Raw genomic sequence first — 22,529 nt, 5'->3', positions numbered from 1 at the left:
ACCAGTGTTGCTTTTTTTTTTTTTTAAACAGTTTTCACTATGTCATGGAAACATTTTCTTGAGACGTCCACTCACTTAAAGGCATGTCTAAGATTTGGGTCAGGCCTAATTTACAATCATGTGTTGATAGGTTCAAGCACATCTCCCTAGGTTTTTGTGGTCTGTGCTGTAGCTTCCCATCAAGAAACACATTAAATATGATTTGATATGCTTAGTGCTAAAATTTCTAAAATAGATTCCTAGGCGATTCTAGCAATCTTCTTTGAAATCTCTACTTATATCTACCCCTTCCGTTGCAGGATTTGCCGGACCTTATTAAGTACAAGCCGCTTTAAGTCTGGGAAGCCCTACTGCTCACCCTTCCACAAAAGAAGGAACACTAAAGTGTCTGGAGCAATTTCAATACTTGTTTTAGTCTCAAGGATTTATACCTGTTTATTTCTACAAAAAGTTCCATGTTACCCAGATAGGATGAACAGTTGGATCTCTGACGCTCGAATACCATAGGATGACACTTAGGCTATTCTTTTCAGCATATTCCTTATAACTTAATGTTTATCGTGTGCTTGGTGATAACCTGTCACCTGTTAAGACTGCTTAAGCCTGCTGATAATTGCTCTCTGTCATATGGCTTGAGAAGTATTCCTCAATGTACTGATCCAAGATTTATAGATGCAATGTTTGAATAAGAAATACCCTAAGGCACTGGAGGGTACCACCAGACAAAACATTAGTAAGCTTGACAAGGATGATACCAGAAGGCAGAGTGAGCAAGGATCAGCAAGGCCTGCAAGTCATCACCCAAAACTAGCAAGGCTAAATGAGGTTCGGGGGCTCCTCAGGTGGAAACAACACTAATAATAGGCCTTAAAGACAACCAGTGGATAGAGCGGTAGAGGCACAGAGGAGGTCCTAGACGCTAAAAAGCTCGAGAAGCACTTGGGGATAAAAACTACTATGGGCCTAAGACCATAAGGCCAACCCACAGGCAGCAGCAGAAGAGTGAGTAGACTCATGATGAAATCGTTCAGGCTGGCAATGGTGACACTAACCCAAAGCTTAATGTTAAGACACAGTGAGGGGACGATTGGAGGGCTGAGGGCTCCACCTCAGAGGAGATGCATACAGGAGGTCAAGGAGCAAATAAGGCACAGGTAGACCATATGGAAAAAGTAAGGCCAGGAGTACAACACATAGGGCTTGTTAAACAACGCTGAAGCAAGGACCCAACAAGCCTATGCCCCTGACCCCTGTGTAATCTTCCAAAGGGCTTGAACTGGAGAAACCCTTAAGAACCATGCAAGACTAACAACCAAATGTCATTAACTCACAAATAAGCTCCTGAGTTATACCTGCAAATGCACATAAAATCAGATCATGAAAAGAAGACACTAACTCTTGGAAACAAATGAGAACAAAGGAAGAGTTTCCAAGAGGGGCACAAATTATTGGAATGTGCCTGAGCACAGCAAAATGGCCTTTACTCTTGACTGCATTGTGAGACTGGGTATATGGAAGTTAGAGAAGCCAGAAGCTGTGGACAGATGGCAACCCAGAATTTTTAATTTTTGGCCTGGTTTGAGCTGGGGAAAAATGATCTCTGTAGATAGGCTGCATAGACCACACAGCAAAGATGGAAGTGGACAGCATACCAGTAAGATGGTGGCAGACACAGGGCTTAGATGAGGTACATTTCCAACAATCCTGATGGCATGTGCCATGATTAAGGGATATGCCTTAGAGTGCACAGAAAATGTATGGGTAATCGACCTTACTGGTATGTGAAATGTCCTGCAGTTGTATGATACCTAGATGGGTAACATACTGAAGTCTCATATGAACACATACACACACTACAAAATACAGCAACCTGTAGTTTTAAGAATAGGTGTTAATTTTTAGGCTAGAAAATGGGATCGGCCAAAAGATGCCAGTGACGTGAATTGTGATAGAATGAGTTAAAGGCTGTTCTACCAAGAGGTACTGAGACTGAATAAATTACATGTATTGGGATTGTAAACTTCCAGTGACATCAACTAGAAATGCAAAGGAATACGCGTTAACACAGTACAGGAAAGACTGGGGTGAGGAAATATGGGCCTTGATATATCAGTGATATGCTATGAGAATGAATGAGGGGTAATGCTATATAATTCTAGCAATAGGTTTAGAGATTGGCCAAATGATAGGTTGTAATCTTCCTTTGGGATGTTTTGAGATTGAACAATGGAACGATTTGAACATCCTAATAACCTGCAGTAAGACTGGGCGACAGCGAGGCCTTAAGCTCAACTGATAAGGATTGGATGAGCAATAAGTACAGAACTTAAATGATGTCAACATGCAGAAAAATGAGGAAAATGATACTTCCCTCTCCCACCACCACCCACCTCCCCCCAAGTGAAATAAAAGGGGATTAGGTGAGGCTTAAGTTAAGGTAACATAACCTTGAAAGATTTCGACACTATTCAGAAAAATGTACTGGCTAACCAGGCAGAGAATAGTCTGCAAATCTGGTCTTAGGGCAAGGGCTCTCTACTGAAGAGATGGACCAGTTCCAGCACAAACTACATGGAAAACACCGACTTCTACGTCTAAAGGTACATTGTAACACGTCATGGTAATTACATCTTTATAATTTCTAGGAGGGAAACAGGTTTCTAGTGCTGTGTTTACACATGCCCATCAAAAATGTCCTAAGCACTCTTTGGGAAAAGATGGAAGCAAGTCTCGAGATTTATATTCCTAGACAATGATTTATGGGACCTTTGAGTTGTGACACTGGAAAAGTTACCTGATTTCTGCTTTCCCCTCCCATCCCACCCCAGTTTGTTCCTCCCATTAAAAAGAAAAAAACACTGTCACTCAACTAGACCCTATGGTTAAAGGGGGGCACCTACTCTACAGATAAACTACCTGCTGCTGCCCCTGGATCCGCATGTACTCCATTCTCTGCTTTATGTGCTTGCTCTTGTCAGGACTTCCCTGCTGCTGAACAGCCTTCAGTCGTGATGCTGCTGGGTTTACCATCTTCATCGCTGGTATAGACACGCCACCACTCTACCAGAAAAAAAGGAAACTGTTAGAAACAGAACTTTAAAACATGACTTTAATCTCTAATTCTTGGTGTAGGCTGCAGCAAGCTTGTGCAAGGTGTGGAAGACTGTACTGCTGCCACTGTTCCCGAGTATGTATGAATAACATCTCTTTAATGTATACATGCCATATTCTTTTAACAATCCGACTATCCATGTGGCATTTCACAAACTGGATGACAGTGTTTATGCCCCGATGCCATATGTTCAGACAGGAGAGAATGGGGTTCTTTCAAGATGTGTTTATATGTGGAAACTTTTAGGGAACAGGAAATTGGTGGCAATATTTAGAAACCTGCCGAGTAGAGTGTTATACACTAGGGTGTTTATTATCGGTGACAATATTTAGAACCGTGTGAAAATGAATGCTGGCCCCTAGAGTCACTATATGGTATTTAGAAACATGCACTTAGGGTTGGCAATCTTTAGGATCGTCTAGGTATACAGGCTGCAGTAGCTACGCCCATCTAATCACAAGAAGCAGTCTAAGATTTTGTGTGCGCTAGTGATGGTATTTAAATCTATATGACCATAGGGGATAGTCTTTTAAATGATCTGATTATGGGTGAAGGGCTTTAGAGTTCTAACCTTCAACTGTGTTATTTTATGGCGAATTCACGAAACACAGGAAACAATAACAAGACTAAAGATACGGGTAAAACAACCATGTTTTCTAGAGCTTTGGTAGCACACCACAACCTCTGCAGCCCGTACCAGAGAAGAGGAAAGAATGAAGAAAGGTGGCAGTCTAGAGGACTAAACGTAAGTGGCAGCAATCAGAGCCATATAATTATGTAGTGCAAACTTTGGTTGCACCTGTTGTTGATGTCGTTCTTTAGAGCCATTTGTTGATGGGTGGTTGTCAATGAATGAAAAATGACAGCCTTTAGGGCAAATTAGAAGAAGTGACTATCTTTTGGAGCATCTGTTTATGGTCATCAGGAAGACATGATTATGTGTGGCAGCCTTTAGGGCTACCTGATTAACAATGTTGGCATTCTGAACCATTCATTTACAGGTGGCAATCTTAAGGGCATTTTTTTATGAGTGGTGTTCCTAAGGGCCCTTTGATTATAGGCTCTGGGTGTCAGCACTACGTTATTATGAACAAAAGTGTTTAGAATTATTACATAATAGGAGGCATATGTTTGGTGTGTCTTTTTATAGGTGGTTGTCTCTATGGCCATCTGATCAAAGGTGTTGGACTTTGAAACCAACCCTCTGATTAGGCCGTGCTTTTAGAAGAATAAGAACTTGTCGACAGAAATTCAAAGGGACATCTTATAATGGAAGGTGATCTCTAGAGCCATCTAAATAAGTCTGGTGGTCTACAGAACCATCTGATTAATAAATAAATAGAATGTTATTGTGAATGTCATTCTACACAAGTATGTGACTACTGGTGGACCTAGCCTACCGTAGATGGCTCTTTTTAGGGTAATGCTCTTTTTAACTTTAAGAAGTATGTTATTTTGGGGTGGAAGTTTCTAGGCATATCTGGTTGTGGGTGGTGGTCTCTGGGGCACTAGATTGTGCACTGAGGCATTTAGACATGCATTGTTATGGGCCTTAAAGGAAATCTCACTGTGGGAGGAGGTCTTTAGGGTCATTTCATAGTGAGTAGCAATTTTCTGGACCACCTGATTATTGGTGTGCTTGAGGAAGAGTGAGCTGTGTGGAATGGCTTATGGGGAAATCCTATTTTGTGTGGCAATCTATAGCACAGGTACGGGAAGTGGTCTTTGAAACTTCTGAATTAACCTAACTATGCTTTTACAGATTTACTTAAGCATGGACAGGGGGTCTGCTCTTTTGTGGATGTTTTTTTGAGTGAGGATGAGACATTCTGAAAATGTGTTTTATAACTAGGTAGTTTAAACCATAATCTTCATATAGTATGTGCAGGGGGCATCCAAGATATCCATTTATATAAGCATGGGTGCCTCTATGGTATCTGTTCTGCATAGGGGCGTTTTGCGGCATGTACACAAGCGTAAGAGACTTTTTAGGCATGTGAAGAAGCAGAATTCCGAAGTACAGATTGCTTCACATAGAGGGATTTTTACCAAAATAGTGTGAGACTCACCAGTAACAATACACCCAATTCTTTGGTTAAACCAGTAGATTTAACTTACTAGTGAGTTACAACTCTGACTCAAGCAAGTTTACAGCTAAATTACTCACTGGAAAATAAAAAATAGCAACGCTACAGCAGAAAAAAACACACTTCTTCTTGCCTTTTATTTGAGATATGGAAGACCAAATAAAGGATAAAAGCCAGAGAAACAATAGGCACGAGGCACTTAAGGAGTTGACAGAATAAGAAACGTTTATTAAAGTACAGTTTGATATACAAGAGTAAGAAAGACAAGAGAAAGTATGTGCACTGTATGCTAGGAGAGTCTTGGGTTGCCATCCAGGTGCTGCTGTGAGAGAGACTTCCTCCATCTTCATCTGAGAAAGGACTAGCGCACAGCTGGGGGGGGGGGGGAATAGATGCCCCTGTGTTTTAAATGGAGACTTTAAGATTAAGTCATATAAAGCTTTCTAATCTCAGATCTACACTTGAGACCTTTAATGTTTCCAGTAACAAATAGCCTGCTGTCAGGACCTGGCCAATGAATACCAAAATTCCTTGTTCTGTTTTGATAGGCAATTGTCCACAGCATTGTTCAGGATCTGATGAAAGGTGGGGGAATTACAAATAGTTTATAAAATCACTATAACATTTTTAGACATTTTCACGTTGTGGTCACGGTGATGCTGACTCTGAACAAACAGTTCTCGGTTAGAGTATGCAATATTCATATAATCTAAGCACACTCCGTTTCCAAAGAGTGTCACTGTACATAATAAGTTGTTGCATAATGCATCACAATAAGTATTTAAGGGCCTCCTCCTACACAGGAGTTATGAGGCTGCCATCTACTGTAATAGGGCAGTGACCGCTAGCCATGGTACTATGAGGCAAGTCATCATTTGGAAGAAATGAATGATTCGAAAATAGAAAATTAAGCAAATTGTTGCATGATTCCTTTTCTGCAGGGGAGGATTTTAAAAGCAGCAGATTCAGTCAAGAATCCCATGCTGGTGAAACATATACAATAAAAGCAAGGAATAAAACATCCAGTGGGTGCTTCACCATGACAGACAGCATAGCTGCTCCTATTAAAGAGGGTGTTACAAAGAGGATACTCTTAGTTCCAATTGGACCATTAGTTTTAAACCTTGCAATTCACTCACTGAATAAATAATTTAAACCTGAATCTAAGGAGGAAAAAGTATCTGGTAGAACAAAAGTGGAGTTGTAGGTGAGTTAAAAGAACAGGAAAAGGTACAGGAAAAGGTAAAGTGGAAAAACACCTGGGAAGGAGTGATATTAGGCTTGGGCAGAAGTGGTGGTTTTGTCTTCACGGAAGACTCCATCTTCGAGTTGTTGATGTTTCCTTGTGGGGTCTTCGGAGGAAGATGCTCATCAGACACCCTTCTGTTTTCGGACACATTCTGCATGTTTAAATCCTCTGAACCTCTAACATCAGGTGTTAATATGCCCATTAGCTGTGAGCCTTGATATCTGAGGGAAGATGCATAGTCAGACAAGTGGTAATCACTTATTTCACTAAGTGTGAGTTCAAGGGCCCGGATAGTATCTTCAAGACTATCTAGCCTTTTATATGTAGTGCCTATTTCACTACTTGCTGCTGTTGTGCAGGGTTCAGATGTTGTTGTCGGTTCTGAGAATATCTCTTTAATCTCCTCTGAGAGTGGCAAATTGTAGGTTTCATTTTTCTGCAAAACCTTATCTTGCTCAGTGAGGACATTCATCATCTTCCTGGAGGAGACTGCTTCGGACTGGATGGCTTGTGATAAAGTGCTGTGCAGTACTTTCGAGACCCGTAATCTGCATGGTTTGGGCACAAATATCTTCAGGTCCTTTCCTTGAAATGTTCTTGGTTTTGGCACTGGTTGTTTGTGACTGAGAGGCCCACCAATGTCTTCTAAAGGATCCCCTCTTGTTGGTTTCAAATAACCACCATCTACGTCTGCACAAGCGGAATGATCCTCCTTCAAGCTGACAATATGGGTTTCAGGATTATCCACCTCCCTGTGAAGCTCTTCTGATGGCCTACATTCTTGATCCACTTCGAGAACAGATAACAGAACTTTGTAGGCAATGCTAAGCTCCAGTGGTTCTTCAAAAATGGCCAGGAGAGGTTTGCTGTCCAAATGTACAAAAAGTTCTTGAGTTCTAATTTCTGCACTATCCAGCCCCCGTGTGATATCAATGTTCACAGTGGAAACATTTTGACCTTCTGTTTTTAATAACTCCTGAACCTCCTTCCTTGACAGTGCCTGAACCATGGTCATTGTGATGATAAATGCTACAATATCACCGACGGGGCTGTCAACCTTATTTTTTATTAATAAATCATCAATATTTTGCTCAGATGCCTCAATGTACTGAACTGAGGGACAACATCCTCTATCTATTGATGACTCCTTGCAGAGGCTGGGTAGAGGTGACCCATGTATGTCATAAGGGAACCGTATCTCTTTTTCATAACTGCCTGACTTGAGATCCAACTGTTGAGAGTTTTTATTTTGGAACATGTTATGTATTAGCTCAGAACCTGAACATGGGTTGGCAGACATTTCTTCCTTCGGACCTTTTGGCTTTGCCTTTTTTATGCACACAGGATCATTGATTAACTCAATGTCTGGCTCACTGGGTGACAACTGGTCTGAAACCCATTCAGTTAACACAATCTGAGGGAGACAAAACGTTCCTCTGTGATGAGATTGTAAGGATTCCAAATCCTAAGCAAAAAATAATAAAAAAAACAAGCATTAGCAGAACTGGAGACTGAATGTTTACCATCGAAAATCTAAAATGAATTATGTTTTCAAGTGTATTTTGAACTCTGAAATCCAATTAATTTTAGTCAGAGAGAAGTGTTAGGATAGCCTTTAGTAGGCACTACATCGTAGAACATTGAGGCTATAACCCAGAGACATACTCGTGCCAAATTTATTAGGAGCTCATGCGTATCCAAGGTTGGATAATATTACACATGTTTCAGAAAGAACAGTTGCAATCTTACAGAAAATGGAAATATTGCAGACCTGTAACGATGGCACTCCATCAGGGATGACTGCACACATTTTGAAATACTTAGCTGAATCACTAACTTGGTGCCTGGTAGGGATCAAGGAGTAATATACTTGTACGCCTAACTGCATCATTATGTACTCATACTACAGAAGTCTTTCAATAGCAGTTATAGAAATGAAATCCTGAATTTTCATTAGATTCCTTTTTTTGTGCACGTTATATAAAATAACTTTCCTGTTGAAGGTGGAACATGATTGGTTACATAAATTAGCATGCAAGAACACAATGCATTGGATGCTGATGAGTTACCCTCTAAAACTAAAGATATTTCAAAATTTCAAAGAGTTGATCTACTTGACTACAAGGTGAACAATCAGTGACACGGCAACTGCATGTGCATAAACTGCCCACTGATTCCTTATAGCTCCTTCATAAATTTCTGTTTATGAAAAATTACATTTAAAATACAGTCACAGTGACAAGATATAATGGCTGCCAGTAAACACATGAGCCTTCCTTTCAGACTCCTTTAGTTCCTAGAACTTAATCTACCAAAAGTGAACTTGAAGATTTGAGGGCAGAGAGAGAAAGTGGGCAAACATAAAAAAAATCTACAGAGGCAGCACCATATAAATCAGAACCAGTAAAGTCAGAATACAGTATACAGAAATATCTTATGACATAAATATTGTTTCCTAAATACTGTGTACAAAAATCTTGTCCTATTGGGTGTAGATGTTCTATTATTAGTTCCAATGGGGCAATATTTCTGTTTCACACTTATTTAAGAAAATATTCTAAAGATGAAAGTTTGAAAAAGTACATACATTTTTTCTTATAATTGATACTTTTCTCTCTGCAGATACTTTGGCCCTCATTACGAGAGTGGCGGTCATATGACCGCCACACTGTTGGTCCGATCGTCACATCATAACCCCGCCAGCTGTGCCAGGACCTTGGATCCTAGGGGTCTGGCAGTGGTGGATATCCTAATCCGCCAGCGCTGCCTTGCGGATTACGACCTCGTTCTCCGCCATCCTTTTCATGGTGGTAACACTGCCACTGAAAGGCTGACACAGAACAGGGGCCCACAAGGGGTGCCGGGGTCCCCCTGCCCAGCACCTTAACAATGTTCACTGCCTGCTTTGCATACAGTGAACATTGTGAAGATGCTGGTGCAACCTGCTGGCTACAGCATTGCTGCTGGCTCGATTACGAGCCAGAGACAATGCTGTAGCCTGTTACCCACTAGGTCAGCGGGCAGAAATGAAAATGTCACTTACCCAGTGTACATCTGTTCGTGGCATCAGTCGCTGGAGATTCACATGTTCTGCATAGCTCGCCATCTGGTGTTGGGTCGGAGTGTTACAAGTTGTTTTTCTTCGAAGAAGTCTTTCGAGTCACGGGACCGAGTGACTCCTCCTTTTGTCTCCATTGCGCATGGGCGTCGACTCCATCTTCGATTGTTTTCCCCGAAGAGGGTGAGGTAGGAGTTGTGTTGTAGTAATAGTGCCCATGCAATGGAGTGACTAAGTATGTACCTATTTAAGGCTAAAATAATATATATACAAATATACAAAGTTGAAGCTAACTTCCGAATTGCTACAGGCTCCCGGGGAGGTGGGTGGGCACATGTGAATCTCCAGCGACTGATGCCACGAACAGATGTACACTGGGTAAGTGACATTTTCAGTTCGATGGCATCTGTCGCTGTAGATACACATGTTCTGCATAGACTAGTAAGCAGTTATCTCCCCAAAAGCGGTGGTTCAGCCTGTAGGAATGGAAGTGGTTTGAAATAACGTTCTTAACACGGCTTGACCTACTGTGGCTTGCTGTGCGGATAGCACGTCTACACAGTAGTGCTTGGTGAACGTGTGTGGCGTAGACCATGTGGCTGCCTTACATATTTCTTGCATTGGGATGTTTCCTAGAAAGGCCATGGTAGCACCTTTTCTTCTGGTTGAGTGTGCCCTTGGTGTAATGGGCAGTTGTCGTTTTGCTTTAAGGTAGCAGATTTGGATGCATTTAACTATCCATCTGGCTATACCTTGTTTTGATATTGGGTTTCCTGCATGAGGTTTTTGGAATGCAATAAATAGTTGTTTAGTCTTTCTGATGTTCTTCGTTCTGTCAATGTAGTACATTAATGCTCTTTTGACATCTAATGTATGTAGTGCCCTCTCAGCTACGGAATCTGGCTGTGGGAAGAACACTGGTAGTTCCACTGTTTGATTTAGGTGGAACGGTGAAATAACCTTTGGTAAAAATTTAGGATTAGTCCTTAGGACGACTTTATTTTTGTGTAGTTGTATAAAAGGTTCTTGTATTGTAAATGCCTGAATTTCGCTTACTCTTCTTAGAGATGTAATGGCGATGAGAAATGCAACCTTCCAGGTGAGGAACTGTATTTCGCAAGAGTGCATGGGTTCAAAAGGTGGACCCATGAGTCTTGTTAAGACAACATTTAAGTTCTATGAAGGAACAGGTGGTGTTCTTGGTGGTATAATTCTTTTAAGCCCTTCCATGAATGCTTTAATGACTGGTATCCTATATAGGGAAGTTGAATAGGTAGTCTGCAGGTATGCAGATATTGCCGCAAGGTGTATTTTAATGGAAGAGAAGGCTAGGCTAGATTTCTGTAAGTGAAGCAAGTAACCCACTACATCCTTTGGAGTTGCGTGTATAGGTAGGATCTGATTATGATGGCAGTAACAGACAAACCTCTTCCATTTACTTGCATAGCAGTGCCTGGTGGACAGCCTTCTGGCTTGCTTTATGACTTCCATACATTCTTGGGTAAGTTGTAAGTGTCCGAATTCTAGGATTTCAGGAGCCAGATTGCTAGATTCAGCGATGCTGGATCTGGATGTCTGATCTGTCGGTTGTGTTGTGTTAACAGATCCGGCCTGTTGGGCAATTTGATGTGGGGTACTACTGATAGGTCTAGCAGTGTTGTGTACCAGGGTTGCCTTGCCAAAGTTGGTGCTATTAAAATGAGTTTGAGTTTGTTTTGACTCAATTTGTTTACCAGATAAGGAAGGAGAGGGAGAGGAGGAAAAACGTAGGCAAATATCCCTGACCAGTTCATCCATAGGGCATTGCCTTGGGACTGCCTGTGTGGGTATCTGGATGCGAAGTTTTGGCATTTTGCGTTCTCTCTTGTTGCAAACAAGTCTATTTGAGGTGTTCCCCAGAGTCTGAAGTAAGTGTTTAGAACTTGGGGGTGAATTTCCCATTCGTGGACTTGTTGGTGATCTCGAGAGAGATTGTCTGCAAGTTGATTCTGGATCCCTGGAATGAACTGCGCTATTAGGCGAATGTGGTTGTGAATTGCCCATCGCCATATTTTCTGTGCTAGAAGACTCAACTGCGTTGAGTGTGTCCCCCCCTGTTTGTTTAGATAATACATAGTTGTCATGTTGTCTGTTTTGACAAGAATGTATTTGTGAGTTATAATTGGTTGGAAAGCCCGCAATGCGTGAAAAACTGCTAGCATTTCTAGGTGATTTATGTGCAGTCTTGTTTGATGTACGTTCCATTGTCCTTGTATGCTGTGTTGATCGAGGTGTGCTCCCCACCCTGTCATGGAAGCATCTGTTGTTATTACGTATTGTGGCACTGGGTCTTGGAATGGCCGCCCTTTGTTTAAATTTATACTGTTCCACCATAGAAGCGAGAGGTAAGTTTGGCGGTCTATCAACACCAGATCTAGAAGGTGACCCTGTGCTTGTGACCATTGTGATGCTAGGCACTGTTGTAAGGGCCTCATGTGTAGTCTTGCGTTCGGGACAATGGCTATGCATGAAGACATCATGCCTAGGAGTTGTAATATAATCTTTGCTTGTATTGATTGCGTTGGATACATGCGTTGTATGATCTTGCTGAAATTTTGAATTCTTTGTGGACTTGGAGTGGCTACTCCTTTTGTTGTGTCTATTATGGCTCCCAGGTATTGTTGTACTTTGCACGGCAAAATGTTGGATTTTGCAAAGTTGACGGTGAAGCCTAGTTTGTAGAGGGTTTGTATGATTTGATTTGTGTGTTGTAAGCACTTTGTTAGTGAATTGGTTTTGATTAGCCAATCGTCTAGATACGGGAATACATGTATTTGTTGCCTTCTGATGTGTGCAGCCACTACTGCTAGACATTTTGTAAAGACTCTTGGTGCGGTTGTTAAACCAAAAGGCAATACTTTGAATTGGTAATGTATTCCTTTGAATACGAACCGTAGGTATTTTCTGTGAGATGGATGTATTGGTATATGGAAATACGCGTCCTTGAGGTCTAAGGTTGTCATGTAGTCCTGTAGTTTTAGCAATGGTAACACCTCTTGTAGCGTGACCATGTGAAAGTGGTCTGATTTGATGTAGGTGTTTAGTATTCTGAGGTCTAGGATTGGTCTCAGTGTTTTGTCCTTTTTTGGTATTAAGAAGTACAGTGAATAGACTCCTGTGTTTGTCTGTGTGATTGGTACTAATTCGATTGCATTCTTTTGCAATAGTGCTTGAACTTCTATTTCCAGAAGGTCGGAATGTTGTTTTGACAATTTCTGTGCTTTTGGTGGTATGTTTGGAGGGAATTGTAGGAATTCTATGCAATAACCATGTTGGATAATTGCTAAGACCCAAGTGTCTGTAGTTATTTCCTCCCATGCTTTGTAATAATGACCTATCCTTCCCCCCACTGGTGTTGTGTGGAGGGGGTGAGTGACATCTGAGTCACTGCTTGGTTGTAGGGGTTTGGGGGCTTTGAAATTTCCCTCTATTCCTAGGGAATTGCCCTCCTCTGTATTGGCCCCGAAAGCCTCCCCTGTACTGTCCCTGGTAGCTGGACGGTGTTGCCTGCGAGGTGCTGGCTTGTGTGGCCTGACCCCGAAACCCCCCTCGAAAGGGTGTCTTGCAGAAGGTGCTGTAGGTTCCTCTGCTCTGCGGGGAGTAGAGTGCGCCCATGGCCTTAGCAGGGTCAGTGTCTTTTTTAAGTTTTTCGATTGCCGTGTCCACTTCTGGTCCGAACAGTTGTTTTTCGTTGAATGGCATATTGAGCACTGCCTGCTGTATCTCTGGTTTGAACCCAGACGTTCTTAGCCATGCGTGCCTTCTAATGGTCACAGATGTATTAATTGTTCTTGCAGCTGTGTCTGCTGCGTCCATAGAAGATCGTATCTGGTTATTAGATATGTTCTGTCCTTCCTCAACCACCTGCTTTGCCCTTTTTTGAAGTTCCTTGGGTAGATGCTCGATGAGGTGTTGCATCTCATCCCAATGGGCTCTGTCATAGCGCGCAAGTAGTGCTTGAGAGTTAGCGATGCGCCACTGGTTTGCAGCTTGTACTGCGACTCTTTTCCCAGCTGCATCGAACTTGCGGCTCTCTTTATCAGGGGGTGGTGCGTCCCCAGATGTGTGGGAGTTGGCTCTCTTCCGAGCTGCTCCCACTACGACGGAATCTGGTGGCAGCTGTGTGGTGATGAAAACAGGGTCTGTAGGAGGTGCTTTATATTTCTTGTCCACCCTTGGCGTTATTGCCCTACTTTTGACCGGCTCCTTGAAGATTTCCTTTGCGTGCCGAAGCATACCTGGCAGCATAGGCAGGCTTTGGTAGGAGCTGTGGGTGGAGGAGAGGGTGTTGAATAAAAAGTCATCCTCGACTTGTTCTGAGTGGAGGTTTACGTTGTGGAATTGTGCTGCTCTAGCCACCACTTGAGAATATGCTGTGCTGTCTTCAGGTGGTGAGGGCTTTGTTGGATATGCCTCCGGACTGTTGTCCGACACTGGGGCGTCATATAAGTCCCAAGCGTCTTGATCCTGGTCACCTTGGCTCATGGTGGTGTGAGCCGGGGAATGTGACGGAGTTTGCGCTGGTGAGACGTTAAGTACAGGTGGGGGAGAGGGTGGCGGAGTCACCGTTTTCACCATTTTTGTTTGTGGCGCCTGTTCTGTTTGAAACTCCAGTCTCCTTTTTCTCCTAATAGGGGGAAGGGTGCTTATTCTTCCTGTTCCCTGCTGTATGAAAATACGTTTTTGCGTATGGTCCACTTCGGTGGATTGCAGCTCTTCCTCAAACCTATGCTTACGCATCTGAGAGGACAGTGATTGCTCCTCTGTATAAGAGCCTGGACCTGGGTCGGTTACGGGTTGTTTCGGCACCGAAACCCTGCCTGTATCTTTTTTCGGGTCCGAGGTGGCTTTTTTCTTTTTAGGAGTCGAAACCTCTCGGCGTCGATCTTCGTCGGTGCCGCTGTCTAGGCGTCGAGCCGTTTCTACACCGCTATCTCGGTGTCGTTGCTTCTCTCCAGCACTTTCTCGATCCCGAGAAGGCTGCGTGCCGGTGTCTCGACCGGAGTCGGACGATCTCGGCACTGTTTTGGCCTTTTTCGGTGCCGATGGTCGGTCACCGAACTTATGGGTGGAGCCATGGCCTGGTGGCAGTGGCGTCCCCTGGGCCTTGTCACTTTTTTTATGTGTTGTTTTCGACGTCTTACTCACAGTTCTTTGATCGTCGAATTCCTCGGAGTCCGATTCGTGGATCGAAAAGGTTTCTTCTTCCTCTCGTTCCTCGAACTCTCGGTGCGCTGTCGGCGTGGACGCCATCTGAAGTCTCCTGGCTCGACGGTCACGGAGTGTCTTTCGGGACCGGAACGGGCGACAGGCATTGCAAGTCTCTTCACTGTGCTCAGGTGACAGGCACAGGTTACAGACCAAATGTTGGTCTGTATACGGGTATTTGTTGTGGCATTTGGGACAAAAACGGAACGGGGTCCGTTCCATCGGCGGTGTTGGACACGCGGTCGGGCCGACCAGGCCCCGACGGGGGCTCGAAAACTACCCCGAAGGGCACCGGAGCGCGTCGATCCTCGATGCGGTGTTGAATCTAACTACGCCGATCCCGAACGCAACAATACCGACGAAAATCTTCCGAAATCTACTAACTTTCCGTTCCGAAACTCGGAGCGACAGGAACACGTCCGAACCCGATGGCGGAAAGAAAACAATCGAAGATGGAGTCGACGCCCATGCGCAATGGAGACAAAAGGAGGAGTCACTCGGTCCCGTGACTCAAAAGACTTCTTCGAAGAAAAACAACTTGTAACACTCCGACCCAACACCAGATGGCGAGCTATGCAGAACATGTGTATCTACAGCGACAGATGCCATCGAACCTAAGGTTTCCGCCCACTGACCTAGCAGGAAACTCTTAATGACTCCGGCGGGGTGGTTACGGCGTAGGCGTCAGCCATCCTATCGGGAGTTTGGAGGACGAAGTTTTCCATCAGCCAAACTCTTAATGAGGCACTTTATCTTTACAGATTTCTGTAGTGACACCTATAACATTAATTGGATGGAGGAGAGTGGGCTAAAATAAAAAAAAGAATACAATAAGCTGCTTGATAAGCTATAAGATCTGAAATAAAACGTCCAACTTTAGTATACAAATCAAGGCACTTATATTAAAAACATGTCACTTACTCAGAACTAGAATTCTCCAGCTCTAGACAATGAACTTGAATTTTTCCCTGCCCTTAGTCTGGGAATCCATGGCAATACATTTTAAAATAACAGTGTTAACAAATAATCATTTAACGTTCCTGCATTAAAGGTCACAAGTCCTGAGGTGGAGAGGTGTTTAGCGTCATTCAGATTTCTGTAGCCGACCAAGGAAAATGAAGTAAGAGCCTCATAATAAGGGGAATACTTGGGGTACATGTGAATGTGAAAGATACCAATATAGTTGCAAGTAAACTATCCTTTCCATCAATTGATCTCTTGCATTAATTATGACGCACAAAGCAGTAGAGTATTTTTATCGTACAGTTAAACAACCTTGCGTAGCGATGATAAGTAATCAGAGCAATAATTAAAACCAGAAAAAACCATAGTAAAAACAGAGAATACAATATAAAGTGGCCGATGCAGTGCAACATTTTTTTATTTTTTTATTTTTAAAACAAGTATATCATTACAATTATTTTAACTCCAGAAAAGGAGAGCAATGTGCACAGAGGAATAGCGGGATATCCAGAAATTGCTTCAGATATTGTCACCAGTCATTCGCAGACTGGATTATACAGTATCAAAAAAAGTTGACTTTTAAGTTGATTCAGTCACTGTCACAAAATGCTCCACGAAGAACGATTTAGGGATTACTGTCTTACATAGAGAGTCCTAATGCAGAAGGCACTTAAGATGTATGCCAGAGTTACCATGACATGCATTTTTAATGTGCTAAAAAGAAAAGTGCAATGTGTGGAAGACAATAAAGGAATGTCCCCTGGTTACAGGGCAAAACGAGAGTGACAGGGGCATTGGAACATTCGTTTTAAATGCCCAGAAAAAAAGTGTGCTTTGCAATGAGCAAAAAGGGAGACTCCCAAGAATGCCGCAAGTGTGCTCTTCAGTCATTTATAATGTGCAAGGTACGGAAAGTGCTAGCGCGAGCAACAAGTTGCCCCAAGGTGAAGTGGCAGCTGCTCAAAGATGGTCCAGCAGGGATCTACTTGGTGGTTGGCAGATACAGGGTGGTGCCGCAGATTACTCAAAAAGTGTCTCAGATATTGTACAGTGGTTGACATGATCAAATAATAAAGCTCAAGATTTTGTGGCACAAATATAATCTGCAGAGCCCAGTTTAGCACGGCCATCAGGAGTAATTTAAAAGCTTTAATGTTCAGTGCAGTATTATCCGGATTCAGAGTAGTTATTACCGCTTGATGACAAGTTCAAACTCCTACACGAAAAAATTATCTATGAAGGAAGATTTTTTTTTTGCTGCAGCAGTAACAGATGCACAACGTATGAATAATGGTTTCCTTTCCCACTCCACAGAGTTGGCACACTACATCGTGGGAGTCGGAGCAGCGCCAAGCTGAAAGGTGAGCCTGGAAGCTCCATACCCCAATCTAAGTGCAACTAACCTGGCCTTTATCCACGGTGGGTACATCCAAGTAATTTAGTTCTGTTGTTTGCTGGGGGCGTAAGAGTTGATTACCGGTCCAGGTATAAGAGCGCTTACCCAGTGTTGCCATGTCCTCTATCCTTGATGGATAAGTTACTTACCTTCAATCTCGCCTTATATGGTAGAAAGAGACTAACCGCAGATTCCTTATCTTAGAATTCTCCTCCACGTGTCAGAATCGATCCAGAAATTTTTCCTCAGCAGTACCTCTGCACGTCGGAAGAGGGCGCCGATCGACTCCGCAGCATCGTCGTACCCTGGAAATGACGTCAGCGGAGTCCATATATTCACTCCTCCGACATGCTGATGTAAGTTTCTTCGATGACTAGAACCCGGACAAAAACGCAGAGCAACATAGAAACTGGTAGTGAAATAGTGTATATGCCAACTAGGAAGGAAAGGACATAACAATATATGTACAATAACGATAATACATCAGAGACTACCCCAAGCGAGATTGAAGAGGATACAGTTTGCATGCGGGGAGGATGGGTGGGTTGCTAAGGAATCTGCGGCTAGTCTGTATCTCTACCAGATAAGGCATTACCGAAGGTAAGTAACTTGTCCATCTGATAAAGACAACTAGCCGCAGATTCCTTATCTTAGAATTGGATACCCAAGTTATCCCAACCAAGGAACAGTGTAGGAAGTTGGCTCTGTATGCACTATTTCAAAGTAAGGAATAGTATGCACAGAGTCCAAGGGTTCCCCTTAGAGGTAAGATAGTGGCCAAAAGAGATAATACTAATGCTCTATTTTGTGGTAGTGTGGTCGAGCAGTAGGCTTATCAAAGGAGTAGTGTTAAGCATTTGTTGTACATACACACAGGCAATAAATGAGGAACACACACTCAGAGACAAATCCAGCCAATAGGTTTTGTTATAGAAAAATATATTTTCTTAGTTTATTTTAAGAACCACAGGTTCAAATTCTACATGTAATATCTCATTTGAAAGGTATTGCAGGTAAGTACTTTAGGAACTTTGAATCATTACATTAGCATGTATACTTGTTACATAAAACACAATAAGCTGTTTTAAAAGTGGACACGGTGCAATTTTCACAGTTCCTGGGGGAGGTAAGTTTTTGTTAGTTTTGTCAGGTAAGTAAATCACTTACAAGTCTCAGGTTTGGGTCCAAGGTAGCCCACCGTTGGGGGTTCAGAGCAACCCCAAAGTTACCACACCAGCAGCTCAGGTGCAGAGGTCAAAGAGGTGCCCAAAACGCATAGGCTGCAATGGAGAGGAGGGGGTGCCCCGGTTCCGGTCTGCCAGCAGGTAAGTACCCGCGTCTTCGGAGGGCAGACCAGGGGGGTTTTGTAGGGCACCGGGGGGGACACAAGTCCACACAGAAAGTACACCCTCAGCAGCGCGGGGGCGGCCGGGTGCAGTGTGCAAACAAGCGTCGGGTTCTCTGTAGATTTCAATGAGAGATCAAGGAATCTCTTCAGCGATGCAGGCAGGCAAGGGGGGGCTCCTCGGGGTAGCCACCACCTGGGCAAGGGAGAGGGCCTCCTGGGGGTCACTCCTGCACAGGAGTTCCGTTCCTTTAGGTGCTGGGGGCTGCGGGTGCAGGGTCTTTTCCAGCCGTCAGGAAATGGAGTTCAGGCAGTCGCGGTCAGGGGGAGCCTCGGGATTCCCTCTGCAGGCGTCGCTGTGGGGACTCAGGGGGGACAACTTTGGTTACTCACGGTCTCGGAGTCGCTGGAGGGTCCTCCCTGAGGTGTTGGTTCTCCACCAGTCGAGTCGGGGTCGCCGGGTGCAGTGTTGCAAGTCTCACGCTTCTTGCGGGGAGTTGCAGGGGTCTTTAAGTCTGCTCCTTGAAACAAAGTTGCAGTTCTTTTGGAGCAGTGCCGCTGTCCTCGGGAGTTTCTTGGTCTCTTGGAAGCAGGGCAGTCCTCTGAGGATTCAGAGGTCGCTGGTCCTGGAGAGAGCGTCGCTGGAGGAGGATTCTTTAGAAGGCAGGAGACAGGCCGGTAGGACTGGGGCCAAAGCAGTTGGTGTCTTCTTTCTTCTTCTGCAGGGGTTTTCAGCTCAGCAGTCTTCTTCTTCGGTAAGTTGCAGGAATCTAAATTCTTAGGTTCAGGGAAGCCCTTAAATACTAAATTTAAGGGCGTGTTTAGGTCTGGGGGGTTAGTAGCCAATGGCTACTAGCCCTGAGGGTGGGTACACCCTCTTTGTGCCTCCTCCCAAGGGGAGGGGGTCACATTCCTATCCCTATTGGGGGAATCCTCCTTCTACAAGATGGAGGATTTCTAAAAGTCAGAGTCACCTCAGCTCAGGACACCTTAGGGGCTGTCCTGACTGGCCAGTGACTCCTCCTTGTTTTTCTCATTATCTCTCCTGGACTTGCCGCCAAAAGTGGGGGCTGTGTCCAGGGGGCGGGCATCTCCACTAGCTGGAGTGCCCTGGGGCCTTGTAACATGAAGCTTGAGCCTTTGAAACTCACTGCTAGGTGTTACAGTTCCTGCAGGGGGGAGGTGTGAAGCACCTCCACCCAGAGCAGGCTTTGTTTCTGTCCTCAGAGAGCACAAAGGCTCTCACCGCATGAGGTCAGACACTCGTCTCTCAGCAGCAGGCTGGCACAGACCAGTCAGTCCTGCACTGAACAATTGGGTAAAATACAGGGGGCATCTCTAAGATGCCCTCTGTGTGCTTTTTTTAATAAATCCAACACTGGCATCAGTGTGGGTTTATTATTCTGAGAAGTTTGATACTAAACTTCCCAGTATTCAGTGTAGCCATTATGGAGCTGTGGAGTTCGTTTTTGACAGACTCCCAGCCCATATACTCTTATGGCTACCCTGCACTTACAATGTCTAAGGTTTTGCTTAGACACTGTAGGGGCATAGTGCTCATGCACATATGCTCTCACCTGTGGTATAGTGCACCCTGCCTTAGGGCTGTAAGGCCTACTAGAGGGGTGACTTACCTATGCCACAGGCAGTGGGAGGTTGGCATGGCACCCTGAGGGGAGTGCTATGTCGACTTAGTCATTTTCTCCCCATCAGCACACACAAGCTGGCAAGCAGTGTGTCTGTGCTGAGTGAGGTGTCCCTAGGGGGGCATAAGACATGCTGCAGCCCTTAGAGGCCTTCCCTGGCATCAAGGCCCTTGGTACCAGGGGTACCAGTTACAAGGGACTTACCTAGGTGCCAGGGTTGTGCCAATTGTGGAAACAATGGTACATTTTAGGTGAAAGAACACTGGTGCTGGGGCCTGGTAAGCAGGGTCCCAGCACACTTCTCAGTCAAGTCAGCATCAGTATCAGGCAAAAAGTGGGGGGTAACTGCAACAGGGAGCCATTTCTTTACAAACAGCTTACGAATAGATTTCACCAGTCTTGCAAAATAACCTGGCAACAAAGAGGAGATAAACCAGGCACGAGACAGACACAAAAAGAAGATAATATAAGCTACTCACAGGAAATGATGACGGGCATATCAAAAGGGGATATATGTCATGATTGAAAAGGAATGTCCCTGAAGGGAACGCGGCAGTGGCCATGACAAATGGGGCAATTAGAGCTGCCAATAACGAATGGCATAAGAAAAAAGGGAAACATGTCCAAGGGACTTGAAGAAAAAGACATGTTAAAAAGAATGTGAAGAGAATAGACTAAAAAGATGTCATAGAGACCAGAATGTGTATCAGAATGACCAGAGAAAACGTGCAAGGGACAACTATCTCAAAGCAGAATGAGAGAGCATCCCAGCATAGCGTACATGTGAATAAACACAGAAGCTAAAACAGAAGGCCATGATGCACTAAAGGAAAGAACAGAACACTCAAAAGTGTACAAGACAAGCAGAAACGGGTGCTCTAGAAGAACTAGGGAAAAATAGCTTCAGAACCCAACGAGTCAATAGAGCAAGAAGGACAAGAAGTGTCTGGTGCAAAAAGTGCAGCGCACATGTACACCATAAACAAAGCAGGACACCAGAGGAGGGCTAGAAACAGAACCCTTGAAGCGGAAATGGTATGACATTGGGTAAAAGAACCCAACGTCCCCGTGTGGACAAAATACAAAGAATGACCCTGATAGATGAAATGAAGGGGAAGAAGGAACCTCTTTCAATGAAAACAGTAATTAAGAGGAAACAAAGACAACCATTCATGGAACAGAAGGCGGAATAACCATCTGCTTAAGAAGGGCCAACAGAACTGTGCAACACAGAAGCACAGAACGTAAGAAATAAGCAAGTAATAATGGGATCAATCCATGGAAGAGGAAGTGAACCAGTCATGGCAAACCAGAGAGGAACACCAGGGCAAAAAAGAAAAGAAAATGGAGGCATGTCAACAGACATACCCAGAATAGAGGCTCACCACTAAGAGCGAGGGTGTATGACCGTGACCATGAGGGCACGGAAATTCCAGAGGGTGAGAACAACCTGAGGGCGAGACAGTACTGGACCTAAGAAACCTGGAAGGTTAGAAAGGAAAACACCTAGTGTACAGAAAAAAAGACAGTACCACCACGGAGCCACAAAAATATGTAGTGCCTGGGAAGGAACCGTAGGAAAAAGTGTCTGTAAATAGGTGACTGGGCAGGGAAGAAACACGTGGAGGGAAACAACCCCTAAAGGAGTGTACAAAAGGTGAATAACCAAACAGATGGCACTCAACAAACTATTGACAATGGAAGGAATACCAGCAACGGAAATAAATAGATGCCACACATCCCAAGCAATCACAGTGGACAATGGAAGAAAGGAGGAAGTCCAACCAGAAAGTCGTAGGAAACTCTCCACAATTGTTATAACCACTAACTCACCACTCCTGCCGGAGTGCGAGGAAATGGTAAAGCATGGCGCTAGAATAACATGCAAAACAATATGGGATTCCATTGTATAGGCAGGAAAGAGAAAAGGTATAGCCTCTGGAAGCGGTAGACCTGGAGCACAACACACAATATCCCGAGAGAAAGATAGAGATCGTGAGCAAAATTCCACGAGAGGGGGGAGTTTGGCTTGGGACTATAAACCCAATGAATGCCCCGAAAGAACCAGTAGAGTAGGGTTTTAAACAAAAAAGAACACAGGGTAATCAAGTGAATTGATTAAATGTGCCCTTCTGTTGGATACTAGTGTTTTTTTTGTTTTGTGCAAAAAACACAAGGTAAGTGACAACAGACACCCACCAAGTCAGGAGAGAGGCACATGAGAATCTTCAAAAGTCACCAATATGGTCCTGCAAGCAGAGAAAGACAAGCAGGACAGGAAAGGTTAAAGGGAAACAGACAAAGTCTAATATAAAGCCCATGACAAATATGGGAAAAAACCTTCTGTAGAAGAAGGGAGGGTGGTAAGATAGCGCCAAGGGGCAGCAATCCTAAAGTAATTTAAGTAAGAAGTGGCTCTCAGAGGA

The 22,529-nt window shown here is 44.0% G+C and overlaps 1 protein-coding gene across 3 annotated transcripts in view; it reads right to left on the bottom strand.

Annotated features, from left to right (window-relative positions):
* SRCIN1 (SRC kinase signaling inhibitor 1) overlaps window positions 1-22,529 on the bottom strand; it is a 758,648-nt gene that overhangs the window by 29,312 nt on the left and 706,807 nt on the right. For all 3 annotated transcript variants that reach the window (XM_069237488.1, XM_069237489.1, XM_069237490.1), the window contains 2 exons: window positions 6,459-7,913; window positions 2,917-3,060 (listed from right to left, as the gene is read on the bottom strand). In XM_069237488.1, coding sequence (XP_069093589.1) covers window positions 2,917-3,060; window positions 6,459-7,913 — 1,599 coding nt within the window. The remainder of the gene's footprint in view (window positions 1-2,916; window positions 3,061-6,458; window positions 7,914-22,529) is intronic.

This window comes from Pleurodeles waltl, chromosome 6 (genome assembly GCF_031143425.1).
Source record: "Pleurodeles waltl isolate 20211129_DDA chromosome 6, aPleWal1.hap1.20221129, whole genome shotgun sequence".
NCBI lineage: Eukaryota > Metazoa > Chordata > Amphibia > Caudata > Salamandridae > Pleurodeles > Pleurodeles waltl.
Note: the sequence above shows the minus strand (reverse complement) of the source record. Positions and strands in the feature narration are given on the sequence as shown.